The sequence below is a fragment of the Trachinotus anak genome, unplaced genomic scaffold (genome assembly GCF_046630095.1).
Source record: "Trachinotus anak isolate AG129_WGS33_773 ecotype Australia unplaced genomic scaffold, CSIRO_AGI_Tana_v1 ptg000026l, whole genome shotgun sequence".
Lineage (NCBI taxonomy): Eukaryota > Metazoa > Chordata > Actinopteri > Carangiformes > Carangidae > Trachinotus > Trachinotus anak.
Window position 1 is genome coordinate 233,750 of NW_027273877.1, and position 14,890 is coordinate 248,639.

General features: G+C 44.8%; 1 protein-coding gene and 2 long non-coding RNA genes across 4 annotated transcripts in view; 1 reads left to right on the forward strand and 2 right to left on the reverse strand.

The window, feature by feature from the left end:
* LOC139609839 (uncharacterized) overlaps positions 1-9,705 on the forward strand; it is a 52,184-nt gene extending 42,479 nt beyond the window's left edge. Inside the window, exon 6 of one of the 2 annotated variants that reach the window (XR_011685372.1) lies at positions 9,566-9,705. This is a non-coding gene — a long non-coding RNA (uncharacterized lncRNA). The remainder of the gene's footprint in view (positions 1-9,565) is intronic. The other variant, XR_011685375.1, reaches the window with a different exon arrangement.
* ahr2 (aryl hydrocarbon receptor 2) overlaps positions 1-13,375 on the reverse strand; it is a 55,095-nt gene extending 41,720 nt beyond the window's left edge. The window contains exons 1-2 of the mRNA XM_071464830.1: positions 12,920-13,375; positions 3,918-4,105 (exon numbers count right to left, since the gene is read on the reverse strand). Coding sequence (XP_071320931.1) covers positions 3,918-4,105; positions 12,920-12,978 — 247 coding nt within the window. The 5' untranslated portion in view covers positions 12,979-13,375. The remainder of the gene's footprint in view (positions 1-3,917; positions 4,106-12,919) is intronic.
* On the reverse strand, positions 738-2,353 carry LOC139609840 (uncharacterized). The gene is made up of 2 exons (XR_011685377.1): positions 2,299-2,353; positions 738-2,268 (listed from the first exon to the last, which is right to left on the reverse strand). It is a non-coding gene; the product is annotated as an uncharacterized lncRNA (long non-coding RNA).
* Positions 13,376-14,890: the final 1,515 nt, after the last annotated feature.

The following is a 14,890-nucleotide window of genomic DNA, read 5'->3' on the forward strand; positions in this document are numbered from 1 at the left end:
GACCTCTACCTGCACACACTGGGTGAAAGGCAGAGAGCCTGCAGGACTAACACACACCTATAGGCAGGTTATATGATTGTCTTATCCAAACACAATTTTCAACTGAAAATACACCACAGTATGACAGACCTACAACCACCTCCACCAACCAGTGAAGCTGCAGGAAATATGCTCACAACCTCCCCTTCATAAACCTTTGGATATAAAATGTAGTTTCGTCCTGTTAGATATTTACAACCAGAGAACATCCAGCAGAAATGACGAGGAGATACCAGGAAGTTAAGGGACAACTGGTTTCAGTAAAGCAGGTTGAGACCATCAGGATCTTTGGATTCATCCAACAGTGGACAAACAGACCTGTCATTACATGACGAGGACGTTTTAATCCTCAAAAAGCTCCAAATGTGGATAATCACGTGCACCACAGTGCACTTCAAATGAAGTCTGATGCATGCAACAGTCAGCTGTACAGAAAGCTTTTAACCTGGAGGCTTCATGAATGCATAAAGCCGAGAGTTGTCCTGGTGCAGACCTGCCGTGCAAACAGGCCTCCCTGCTGGAACAACACACTGGAGTCCTGCAGCGTTTGTTTGAGGTGGAGAAGGAGGGGGGGCGGGGGCGGAGGAGCTGTGAACTTCAGACGAAGGAGGAAAAGGCTGAACAGTTGAAGGAAAGGGGCCCCGGGGTGCTGCAGGGGCCGCCACAGGAAACGGGTGGGGCTCAGCACGAGAGAGAGAGTGACGGGCTCAGCGGCCAAGAAATGGGTGGAGGTGGGGGCGGGGGAAGAGGAGTTTGTTTGTGTGTGTAGCTATTATGAGAACTATATGTAGTGCATTTGTTTTTGTGAAATGGACTGCGCCTCCTCTGTGCCCACCCCCTGAGCCATCGATCAATCTGCTCCCAGCCCGTCGGCCGCTGATAACTGTGACACATCAGTCACAGCCTGCGTCTCAGAAAGGAAAGTGAGCAGCTGTTAGAAAATAAAAACACTAAAACATCAACACCTGCAGCAGTAAAACTGATCTCTTTCAAAATAAAAGCGCTGAGCGAAGCTGCTACAGCCCCCCACCTCGCCTCTCACTGTCAGTGCAGCTTGAGAGTAACCAGACTCCCGACGCTGACTCCGAACGCATTTGTTCAGCCGACACTAAGCGACCGACGCTGCCAAATAATTGATGAATCCAAAGCAACAGGCTCTGATGTCTGTTTCCTCTGGCAACAGGTCGATGCTCTTGGAAAAAGATGACTGTAAAATCTGCTTTGTTTTGATAAGACAACACACACACATCAAAGAGGCAATAAGTCAGTTTTTACTCTCAGAGCACAAATAGACCATAACATGGCTGCAGGGGGTTGATAGGGTTGTTAGTCAATGCCAGTGAGTCATTGATTTTCAGCCTGAACAAAAGTCAAGTCTCACTCTGAAGCCAATAAAGTGAACGCTGAGCAGATTTATTACTCCAGGATTTGGTGATATATCACCTCCTCACCAGACCTTTTTACTGCCTTGTGCTGGGACAGCTATCACATCTATTAATCAATACAGCAGTAAATAACCTGGTGGAACAGAAACTAAAGGACAATTTGGTGATATAAACATTTAGCAGCGAGTCATCTACCTTCTACTTTTCTGTCAGCGTGTGTTGATGCTTTCAGTTTGTCTTTAAATCAACTTTACTGTTGCGCTTCACTGTAGGTGTTGTTTTCAGTTGCACCTGTTTTCAGAATAAAAGCACGAACTGCTCAGCAGCAGACAGACACAGTCAGAGAGCAGCTGGTGAACACAGTGGAGCATTCAGCAACTGGGGAGCCAGATGTTTCCCTCAGGAGGTGGTGGAGACCAAACACAGAGCTACAAGAGGGAACACTGGACTGAGACTCACAAACACCACTCCCCATTATTCTAATGTTGCTCTGTAATTATATATAAGTTATACTATAAGTTCAACAAAGGCTGATGTGTTCACAGCTCGTTCCTCTGCTCTGAAATGGCTAAAAAATTCAGTTGTTGCAGGTTTAAAGAACATTTAGAGTCCCTCCTCTCAGCTCCATGCAGAATTCCATTTGCAATTCTATCAAAAATAGAGTCAGACAAAAACAAACAGTCCACACCTACAGCGGCTGCGCTCACACTCAGTCCGTTTGTTTGTTGCTGCTGTCGACTTCATTCAGCTCAGTATTCACAAACAAACTAAGGTCACTTCCACCAAAACCTGCAGATAAAAACCAGGAAGTACCGTCATGACACAGTAGAAATATAAACAAATCCTACATGTGTATATTAGCATTTTAGCCTACAGCACAGAACAGGTGTGCATATGTTCACACACACACACACACACACACACACACACACACACACACACACACACAAACACATTGTGTGTACGGATCATCTCCCTGACAACATTCACAGAGAAATGCTCGCCTCTTTTTGTTCCACTTCACACCTCCTGTTGCTGAGGAGCGTGTCTCCAAATATACGGTGAGCTAGAAGGGCCAAATTTCACAGTCCTGCACTGATATAACCTCTCCAACACGCACACACACACACACACACACACACACACACACACACACACACACAGCCATTTACTGTAAATAGGGACCTCATCTTTCAGGCTGTCTGGATCTAATTGCTGCTATTTTCAAAAGAGGTCGCAGAACAATGTGAGGAAGCTCGATGGAAACTGGAATAACCTCTTCGAGCCTCGAGCCTCCCTGCACCACGTAGACAGAAATTCACTTTTTTATAAATAATCTACTGATTCCCGGTGGAGAGATTTGTCTTTTAACGGAAGTTAGAGCCTTCCAACGCCATCCTCAGCTCTACGTTTACTTCTCTTTCTTGTGTTTCTCTGTAATCGTTACAGAGACTTACAGTAACTATGTTAACTATGCAAGCTTTCCCTGGTAATTCAAATGAGATCCAAATGTTTCTTGAAAAGCACTCATTCTGCTTCCTTCCACATTATTCTGAGATAAAACTGTATTTTTACTCAACCGCTTCCCCAAAATACTGTATTTTTTACATTGACTTTGGTGCTGTGACTCCTTCCTTGTGCCTGTGCTATTGGCGACCTGAGGTTTTATTCTGCTTGGACACAGTGGGAATCAGTTTGTCCGTGAGTATGAAAATGTTTTCACGAGTTTGAACGTCTAGACGTTTGCCCTTTAAGCGTTTGAATGAATTCTCCTCAGTGAAGTGGAGGCGACTCAGGATGTTTGACACTGTTGTGTTTGTCTGCTGTCTTGTTTAGAGCAGTCAGTGGGAATAAACCTGGTTAAGAACAGGCTGAGGATAAACTGTTTTCACTAACCTGCAGTGTGTTTGGTTTCTCACAGACATAGTAAACACCCACGAAAACGTATCTGTCTTCTACACACATAAAGTCGCCTACAAACACATTCTCATGTCTTCAGATTAATAATGTGACAGGATGTTCTCAACACGGTGGTGTGTAAGCATAACTTTCCTCTGGCAGTTCGGCAGGAAGAAAGACGATGGATGAATTAAACAACCAACAAATGATACATTTGGGTTCAGTTATGTTGTAACTGTTGTACAGGTCTGATGGTGCCGACTGAAACTACAAAATAAAAGCATTACACAGCCTCCTGCAGCACAATCCACCATCGCACCACTCTTAGTTCTCGTGCACATAAACAACTGTCCACAGCAGAAAACACTCAAGACTTTTCACACTGTCTTGTCTTTATGCTTGCACTTGTATAAAGTGAAGCAGAACTCTGTACCTTCTCTATCTCAGCTTCCAGAGGAAAATATATTATAAAACACACTCCTCCTCCGTCCTCTTCCAGCAGCGTTACAGCACCACTCACACTCCAGGCGTCAAATATTCTGCGAGGTCGCGGCTCTTGCTGTAATAATTTACTTAGTTAGTCTGGACGCTCACCGTTGAAGAAGCTCTTGACCTTCAGGTACCCGACGCTGAGGCGGAGGACAGACAGCTTGTCGAGACGAGCCCTGACCTCCTCGGTGAAGGGCAGCAGGCTGGTGAGCTTGTCCAGCTCGCCGTTGAGCCGGTCGCGGTGGCGTTTGGACGGGTTGGACTTGACGCCATCGGGAGGTGGAGGTTTGGGGCTGCGGATACAAAAAGACAACAACATTAAAACACAGCAACAAACCTAAGAAGCTTATTTTAGGCTAAACAGGAAACCAAGAGACTGATTTAATGATAAGAGGTCAAAAATAAAAGTAAAGTGTATCTAAACTGAGAAAACTGCTTCCAAACCTCGACTCACGTTTTTAAAAGGTCATCTTCCCTTAAAAATCAGAGCTTGGCTTTGAAATTGAAGAAGGTCATGATGAGTACAACAAACAAGCTTGAGGCTAAATCTGTTCTTTATACTGACGTCTGTGTGCGTCAGTGCAACAGCAGCTGGGATGAATTCAGATAACACAGATAAAACACACAGCAGGTGATGGCAAGCATCAAAAAGTCAGTTTTTGCAACTTTTAAATGGAGCTGCAGCGAACTCCAACTAATTCATCAACCATTTAGTCTGTAAAACGTCAAAAAGCCCAGCAGGAGCTAAAGATGAAATCTTTCAAACTGTTTTCCATTCATAATGATTTAAGACAAAGGAAATCAGCAAATGTTCACATCTGAGAATCTGGAACCAGTGAATTATTTGCTTGATGATGATTTAAAGAATGAATCAGTCACCAGGAGAGTTGCACGAGTAAAACCCTCACAATTTAAAAATGGTAAACATGTTTTTGATGCACATTTTCAATTAGTGCATAAAAAACCTGAGCGGAAACAACAGAAGTGTGGAAAGGTTTTTAAAACTAAAGAAACACTAATGCAGCTATGTGTGTGATTGTGTGGAACTGTCCCTGTGTGCAGAGGAAGCCGACATGCTGGACTCAGACTGGCTCAGTACTGACACTTCAGCTGTAAACATCAGGCCTCTCTGTGCGGACCGTCCTCCGTGTCCTCACATAATCACACTGATCCGTTCAGAATCGGCTCCTCAGTCCACACAGGCCGCGATGTTTCCCTCACAGCTGCTGGGTGTTGAGGATTAGAAGGTTTATCCCGGTGGAAAACAACCAAGCCCGGACCACCTCCGTTCTCCAGGGGCGGAGGAAGCGAGCCCCGTCCACTGTTGCCATGGGAACCAGGCGAGCAGCCTGATGTCACCTGTTCCAGGGCTTGTTTACCACCTGTGTGTTCAGCTCTGCTCCGTCAGCAACGCTTCGGCAGGAGAGACAAAAAATCTAAAGTTCTGTACACGAGGGGCCGGACCTGTTGGAGCCCTGTGTGTGCTGAGTTTACAGATTTACTGAGGGACAGGAAATGGACAGTTTCCTTCCTAAATCTGATTTACACCATTGAAAGGTCACATTTATTTACACATAACATGAAACCGAAAGGTAAAAGATCAAATTCTTTTCCCTGCAACATCCCACTGACTTCAGAGACTCTGACTGAACTACAGGTGAGGATCCTTTTTCCCAAGAGCTGGACTGGTCCCAGCCTGACCACAGAGACTAAAAAACAGGCTGGAAACTTTAAAATTGTATTTAGTCATTACTTTAATGTCACTTTAAAGGCAGAGGCAGAGACACTGCAGCTGCTTTCATGATCAAACAACAAGTCTCCATCAAATAAAACATCTCACATTCAGATTCTACCTGTGAGGTCAGCTGACTGTGGCAGCTCCTCTTATCAAACTCTGCTCTTTTGCATATTGAAATGCTTCTGAACATCTGACGACCTGTGTGCAGGCGCTGCGGTGCCAACCACGTGCAGAAAAATCAATCGGTCGATAAACAGGCGGACTGGAGGCCTGCTTATACTGTTTAATCCCATGACAATATTGATAAGAGCTGCAATATCACCGACACAGTAAAGTTTTCATAGAGTCCATCCCAGTGATGATACTGGTTCCATATCTGCGTCAGTCCGGCAGCATGCATGAGTACAGCTCGCCACACTGGTTCGATAAGGCAGCACAGTGTCGTGTTAACGAGGTAAATAAAGGCTGTTTGGCTGCAGGTCAGCGCCGTCGGGCCGGAGGAGGCAGAAAGCAGGTGTGTGTCTGTGGGTGAACTCCGGTGACTGGCGGTGAGCCCGGAGGCTTCTCCTGTAACTCAAACCAGACCCTCGCTGCACAGAGCGGCTTTTCTTTTTCACAGAGACGGTGTGAAGCTGTGGTGCACCTCAAACCAGACCCGGAGGCTGCACATTTACACTCAGACCTGGCTGGTTCTGGGTCAGTTCAGCGTCTAATATCTGCTCAGCACTGAAGAAAGAGGAGCTTTGATCAGTTTGTGGCTCATGATTTGCATTTTCACCTCTTAATGTTTCCTCCTGACTGAAGATGGATTTGAATTGTATTAAAAACTCTCCACGTCTCCACAAATAAGGAGACTTCAAATGAACTCAGTCCAGCTCCGCACAAAACAGATATAAGACAGAAACGAGTTCTTAACACACAATTACAAAGTGCGAGACACACGTCATCTTCACTTCTCATTTCCACCTGAAGAACAGGTGAAGTTTCCAGACAGTGTGAGTCTTATCTGAGTCAGAGTAAAACCAACACACTGTTCTCTGTGGTTCTTCAGACAAAGCAACACTTTCCACCAGCTACTGTTCTGAAAACAAAATGAAAGCAAAAAGGATGAAGAGCTGAGCCAACTCTGTTTTTGTGTCTCTGACTGCCTTGCTCAAGGGCAGATCCGGTTTAGAGCTATGACCTGAGAAGCTGCTGCTATCAAATCAACACATACACAACAAGGCTGGAGTGGTGAGTTGAATCAGACAGAAATGAAGTGATTCAGACGTCAGGATTAATGTTTAGCTGCAGCCAACAGGCGGGTTTCACTTCTCGCTCCAGGACGCTGCTGTGGGAATGGAACCTGCGACCTTCCAGTTAAAGGTGGGTCCCACACTGAGCAGCTGCACGTCTGCTGCCTCTCAAGTTAAATCAGGTTCAGATGTTCCTGTGATGACTCCTCTGGGGGGTTCAGGTCAGGTCAGGCCAGCGGTGAAGCTCACACACACCTGCATTACTGCACAGTTAAACCTCCTGATCCCCGGTGCCTTCAAGTGTCAAAATATACAGTCGGAAGTTAGAACGTCAACAACAGATCCAAATGTATATTTCTATTTATTTCTAAATATAGTAACAAACTTTTCTTGTTGCTGCTTTTGTTCATTATCTCTCTAGGAAACTTTCTGCAGGGTGTCTCAGAACAATATCAAATGTAAATAGCCGAGGTTTTATTTTGCCAAGAAGCAAAATCAATAATCTATCATTCCACTGGGTAACTGCTCCCAAACTACAGTACGTCTGACGAGGCCATTCAGAGGCTGAGAGGACCCACATCAAGAGGAAGAAACACAGTAATATGCTACATTTAGATGAAATAAAATATGTTCAATTTATCTGAAATATCTCTTTAACAATATTCATATATAGAAGGATGGACCAGTCAAAAACATCATCTACAATTAACATTAAGGTGCAGAACATCTTATTCCTGGACCTATAAGAGGAGCCTGATATGAAAGGTGTTAAATTTAGATTAAATGGAAGAGACAGTGTTTAAAAATGTCTCTAAATGTATGATTTCACAGGAGAGCTGCACTGAAAATGCCTCTGAGTGAAGACGGACTGGCAGAGCTGGTGTGGAGTTCACACTCATCCACAAACTTATTACTTGCAAACACATGATTTCACACTTTAAATGCTCCCAGAACTTATAACAGAGTCAGCGGCGCAGGAGAAGACACTTCCCTGCAAAACTGAGCGTCTCTGAGGGAAAGCTTGTGAGCTCAACGTCTGAACTGTAACTGTAACTTAAATGTGTAAATTGTGGACATTGGCCCGGACGAGGCCCTCCTTCCCTCCCTCCTGTAAATAAGACATCTGCTTCCAATAATACTCCAGAACACGACATATCTGAAATCGAGGCGAGATGGCTATCGCTGCATTCCTGACGGCACAACTCCCTGCAAGAACAATGAGCGGCCAGTGTTGTTGCTCCTCGCTTTATCTACCAAATCTGTCCTGGAAGGGGCGTGGACGTATACATGAGTGTGTGTGTGTGTGTGTGTGTGTGAGAGAGAGAGAGAGTGTGGGGTTGTGTTGGACTTGAAGAAACACCCCCCCTCTGTTCACACAAAGGCACTTTGTCTCTGACGGGGCAACGACACCTTTGCGGAACAAAAGAAACTAAATCCGATTCTGGCGTCTGTTTCCTGCTGGAGTTATGATACAGGAAAAAAGAGAGAGAGAGCTCAGAGCAGAGCCGAGACTCCACAATCTCCACAGCTCCACACGTCTTCCTTTAATCTACAGCTGCAACCATTCGTCAGCTAATAACCGTCGATCATTTCTCAAGCAAATATGTCAAATATTCTCTGGTTCAGATGTGTCTTTATGTTTGACTTGTGTGGTTCTTCACAACAAGGCAACGTGTGAGTAACTCCTCTAAAATATCACAATCAACATCTCGACAGTTTAAACTTCAGTGAAGAAGAAATGATGAGTTTTAAAAGGCATCACTGAGAAAGTATCTGTAACTTTACATTGTTCTGTTGTTTTCTTTTATTCACTTTTTGCAAAGTGCTGGTGGGAAATACAGAAAAAATCTATATGAAACAATATATGTGATTTTATATCACAATATAAATATTTCTAGAAATAAAATAATCACAGAGGGATTTCTGCCCGACAGTCATCGCTGTGACGCAGTGAAGCCAGATTAAAATAAAGAAATGGTGGAGATATTAAAGTGAGAGCTGCCACAGAAACAGTGTGCTTGTATATTATGACTTTTTCTTTGTTCCCATCAACAAAACGGATCCAAAACAACAACTGAGCTCAGTGACAGTGTTTGGACACTGCTCACTGTCACAACGTCCAGGAAGTGAAAGTTGGGAGACTGATGTCCATCACATGTTAGTCATGAGAGAAGCAGCGCGCCTCCTGCTCCGGGCCTCAAGACGCAGTGTGACCGCTGCCAAAACCACGTCCACCAACACTAAACAAAAGCAACCAGCAGGAAGGTCTGACCGTTTTATTCCACAGGAGTTCGGCCCAATCTCTTTCATTGCTGCTGTCAAACAGGCACACACTGAACATAAACACACACATGTGTGTGTGCACGCTCCTCGTTCCACCGTCAGAGCAGAGGAGCGGTGTGGGAAACTGTCCACGTTCTCTTCTGTTCACACAGGTCACCAGCAGCCCCGTCGGCCTCCTCAGCTACTGTCCACCAGTCTTAATTATTTCATGATTCATTTGAACAGAAACAAGCACAGGTTCCCATCGACGCTGCAGATGAACTGCATCAATCAGCTGCTGGAGTCATTTGATATTGAAGCAAACGCTCCCTCTCCGCTGGAAGGATTTGCTGTTTTAAAACTCTGTAAATATTTTGTAGCCTGGGACGTCGGCCTGGGCTCTGAGAGGCTATGATTTATGTTTTGTTGTCATTTTCATCGTTGTGACATTTTACAGACAAAACAACTAAGTGATTAATGCTTAATTAATGATCAGTGCACCTCTCAATGTGTTCCAGCTCCACAGTAATATTTGAGAGTCAGGACTGTAGACAGAAGGAGTCCAGGATCCGAGAGCCCCGACCTCAACCCATCAACACCAGGCCCAATCAAAGCTCATCAGTGGCAGACCTCACTAACACTCTGCCAGCTGGGGTCCAAATTCACGTAGGACGTTTTCCCACAACTGCTTATTAACGCCCGTGGTTTTGGAGCGAGAAGTTCAATAAACACAAACGAACCAGAGGTTTCAGTGTCCGCATACTTTTGTCTGACTTCTTCTGTCAGGCTGGTGTCGTCACTTCTGTGAAGCTGATGATCTTCTCACAGACATGGGACACGTTTCAACGCTCTGGTCTCCAGCGCAGTGTAAACACGGCGAACTAACTGCCCCGGGGCAGACACCAGTCCTGCCCGAGGGCAAAACAGACTCACTCTCACACACACTCATAACTCACTCACTCCACCGACACCCCACCCCCCCTCCAAAAAAAAAAAAAAGACAGAAAAAGAAAGATAAACTCTCAGAGAGAAACTTTTCCTAAAATCCGAGGCGGGCGAACATGGCAGACTTACGTAACGTTTGCGTGACACAGAACTATGTTAATTTGAGTCGAGGGAGGGAGGAAAAAAACAACCCCCAAAAAAACACAGAGACAGAAGGAAAGACAGGAAAAAAGTATGTTGTGGCAGTCGGAGGAGGAGGAGAAAAAAAACAGAGCGAGTCTCAGATTACGCCATCCTCCCTCCCTCCCTCGTGGAAACATTGCGTGAGAGCGCTCTCGCTCCACGTCCTGATTATGATTAATGCAGGTAGTACCACACACACACACACACACACTGAAACCACGGTTCTGGCAGGGTTCTGCCGTGGTTCTCTGCTCCAGCCTGTGGTTCTGTATGAAGCAGTTAACACTCTGTCTGGCTTGTTAAAGTTAAAAATCACAATCTGGTAAAATCACAGTGAGAAGACACTGTGGCTTCGAGCAGCTCCTACGTTCTCAAGGGTTCTTTACAGCACCATGACGGGTCAAGGATGAAACTGTCTCAGCATGGTGCTACAGAGAACCCATCCAAAGGTTCTTCACAGCTCCATGAAAGGTCTGAGAGGAACCACTGGAGCTCTAAGCCTGCATTGGAGAACCCCTCTAAAGGCTCCTTATGGCACCATGAAGGGTTTTAATACACTACGTCAGCATGGTTCCTTAGAGAACACATCTAGAAGGATCGTCACAGCATCATGAAGCGTTTATGATAAAAAACTAGAACATGGTAGTCTAGGAACCCTCTCTGAAATGTTATTTACAGTGATAAACTATTTTAGCATGATCATGAAGGGTCTAAGAGGAACCATCAGAGCACTGTACATGTCTAAAATGTTCTTTAAAGTGCAATGAAAGGTTTAGGAACCTAGAGGCTCTTTGTAGCACCAAGAAATGTTAATACTGCTCTAAAGGTTCTTTACACCACCATGAAGGGTTTGAAAATAACCATTTGACCATGCAGAGGGTTCTTTACAGAACTATAAAGGGTCTGCTGCCTTAGAGCACCTTTCTAAAAAGTTCTTTATAGGATCATGTAGGATCTGTAAGAATAAAAAACACTGTAGGGACTCTCTCTAATGGCTCTGTACAGCACCATGGAGGGTCTAAAATAAAACAATCCATCACGGTTCTTTACAGAACATCTCTACAATTGTTTGCAGCACCACAAAAGGTCTATGATTATCTATATAATTACCTGCAGGGTCTTTACAGCACCATTAAGGTTCTACAACAAACAATTTGAGCATGGTGCTGCAGAGAAGTTGTTTACAGCACTATGAATAGTAGAAGAAGAAGCAGTTTGGCATGGTGCTTCGGGTTACTTCTGTAGAACGTTCTTAAAGTTCTGGTGCTAGAGAGAATATCTCTAAAGGGTTCTTTACAGCACCATTAAAGGTCTGGATAACACTGCTCAGTACAATCTATTCTCAAGTATTTGGACATGAAACCTGCCTAAAAGTTGTGGAGATATGAGGAAGGAACCATTCTGCCACAGTGCTAAACCACGATGAGGGTTCTAGGATGGACTCTTTGCATATGGTGCTTTAAAGGACTTCCCTTGACGGTTCTTTAAAGCACCACTTGTGGTTTAATTGAAGCCATAAAAGTACAGCGCTATGGAGAATTTGTGTGAATAGTTCTTCACAGCTGCATCAAAGGTCTGTGAAAGATCATTTAAACCAGTCTGAAGGGTTCATGATATCAGGGGTCTCAGAGGAACCATATGAGCGTGATGCTTTACAGAACCTCTTAAAAGGTTCTCTCCGGCACTGTCTACCGCCGTCATAGAACCAGCCGAGCACTGAAAAAATAAAAACTCAGACTAACGGCTTTTCTGCTTTCGTGAAACTGCGGAGCGACGCAGCAGCAGCTCTCAGGTTGTGGTCCGGGGTCCTGCAGGGGACCGTGAAGGGGAATCCAGCGTGAAGCGACACCATATGCATGTTTGCTTAGAGCAGGAGTAGAACCACGAGGAGGTGTCATGATGATATTATTGATGTGGGGTTTCACTCTCTGCTCTGTTCCCCTCCCTGCAGACAGAGCTCACTCAAAACAAAAACTCAGTAAAAACAAAACAAAGGAACACATGAGCTCAGAGGAGGTTTCTTCAGAAGAGATCTTAAAAGTGTCTTAAAGCACGGAGACCATTTGCATGAATCAGTCTGGGAAGCCCAGCTGTCTCAGATGGTATAATTAGATTTAAATAATACTGAAGCAACAGTTGTCTTTATTTTCCATGCTGGACAGGCCTGCAGTGTTGTTGGACCTCGGCACATTACCTCGGCCTGGCTGGGAACACTGCTCAACCACAGCAGGGAAAACAGACTTTATGGCCTCATGGATTCAACTCAGGACAATGCAGCTACTATTGCAAACACAGAGCAGAACCTACAGCCTACTACACCCTTCTGAGCATGTAGCAGGCTGTAGTGCAGACTGCATGCATGACACAGACTGGAGATGTTTGCACAGCTGAAACCTCCTAAGAAAAGACCCATCTCTCTTTTTTATATATATACAGGGTGCAAAACAGAAAGTTTGAATAAAGTAGGCAGATTACAGAGCACGGTGTAAATTCACAGTGTTTCTATGGAAATACCATGAGTTATATGTACTGCTGAAGACCGCAGGCATAGTAGTATTACAGAGGTATTACAGTAGAAGTACAGCAGGCAGTACAATAGGGACACTTCAGGAACATCTCAGCAGTGTCAGGGCCGAACCCGGTGATCCTGAAGTCAGTAAACACACCAAAGTTTCGCTTTCCACACACTGATGGGAAACCAAAGGAATATCACACCGATCCGAGTGTGATTTGATCCGACTTACATTTTCTGGACCGGCTTCTTCCGTTTCTTGGCCGCGTAAAGCGCCGTGCTCGGCAGCATGGTGACCCGCGGCAGCCTCCGCGTAAAGAGCGGCTTCGTCCCCGGTCCTGTGCGCACGGACCCGACCCAGACGCGTTCAGAGGACCCACACCCCCTCACAGTGACAGCGATGGTGGAAACGAGGCAGAAAATAAGTAGAAATCCCCTCGATGCTCATCGGCTGCGTCTGAGCTGTAAAGAAAAAACCAAAAAAAAGCTCTTTTTGTTGTCTGTAACTACTCCAAACGCCCCTCGGACCGCGCCAGCCGATCGACACCTCTCATGTTGACGACCTTGAAGTATTTCCACTGCGCTTTCCCGACAGCAGCCCGACTTCTACGCGTTAGAGGAGCCCGAGGAGTCCGAGGAGGATCTTTATGTAAGTCCCCTGCCTGCGCGTCACCTCCGTTGAGATTTGACAGGGTTTCTGCTGCCGACGCGCGTTCCCGTCGCGGTCTGTGCGTGTGCGTGCGTGCGTGTGTGTGTGTGTGTGTGTGTGTCACTGTAATGCGAGAGCAGAAATATTTAAGGTGGTCCGAATGTGGGCCAACTGAGAATGACAGTGCAGACGGGGAATGACTGGAAAACCGCGTTCCAACCGGGAGGACCTTAAAGAGGAGCGTCATCCCGCTGCAGGACAGTGTCCAATTCAATTAATAAATAAACAAATGAATACGTTATTTAACTACTGTACCATAGTATTTTAAATCAAAACATATTTACAAATATTTCTACACGTTTAAATAAATAACTGTATTATTGTTCATATTTATGAATAATATTTATTTTAATATTTTATAATAGAAATATTGCATTAGAATGAATGAATAAAAACTAAGGCACCTTAAGGGAATCCCTCCCTTGTGAGATCTTTTGTGAATGAACTGAGGCTTTGGGGCCACGCTGCTTCTCTCAGACAGAGGCACAGGTTCATCTGAGCCCTCAGGACACATGATCAGGATGGAGGATGCAGACCTTGAACTGGGACACAGATTGAGAAACTGCCTGTTTATATAGTCTAAAACGCCCGGTGGTCAAGATGGAAACAAAAGTCCGTGCTGAAAAGCTGACATTTGGAAGATTTTCCCAGGACTATAGTGTCACGTCTGTGGAAAACAATCTAACATAGGTCAAAGTTTGTTTAAAAACATGATGACATAAAACATGCTTTGGCTGCACAAACATAAATTTGCCGCTGCAGCTGAGTGGTTATCTACAGGTGAAGGTTCGGTCTCTTTCCCCTGTTGCTTAACTCTGCTTGTTCTGGTAAATGTTTGTGGTTACAACATCGATCAGCCAAGGTGCATGTATTCAATGTTTAGGTCATCTGGCAGTCAGTCACTGTGTCCTCCAACGCTCTGTCAGAGTGAGGTGAACCGAGTTTTCCTGACTCATGCATTTGAAGGATTCCTGTATTGTTCATTGTGTTCAGTGCAACCAGTGTCAGTGTAATATATCATGGTGCTTTGTGCATGGTGAGGGACTCGCTCCAGCATGCCAGGGAGCAAATTTAAAAAACTGAGAGGCACACAAATTCACCTCTTGTGACCCTAATCAACTTAGAAAATAAAAGCTCAGAGATGAGGAGCTTCATTGGTTCTGTCACAATATTTGTTATCCAACATCTGTCGGATACCAAGTAAACTGGAATTTTTGGGTAGTGACTTCTCTGAGCTGCCACGCACCAGGATTCCTCTGGATGGAAAAAATGACAATTAATGACATGAAATACACGCAGTTTTTTTATTTGCTGAGTTCAGACCAAGAGTTGCCGTGCTGCTTTGTGCCACAGAAAATTAATTTCATGCCTTTTATCTTTAGATTTATTACAATTTTTATTTGACACAAAAAATTCTGACAAAAAGAGGGAAACAAAAGAGCTGAAATTGAAACAGAGCCACAGGTTTTGCAGGTACAACAATAAAGAGATCCT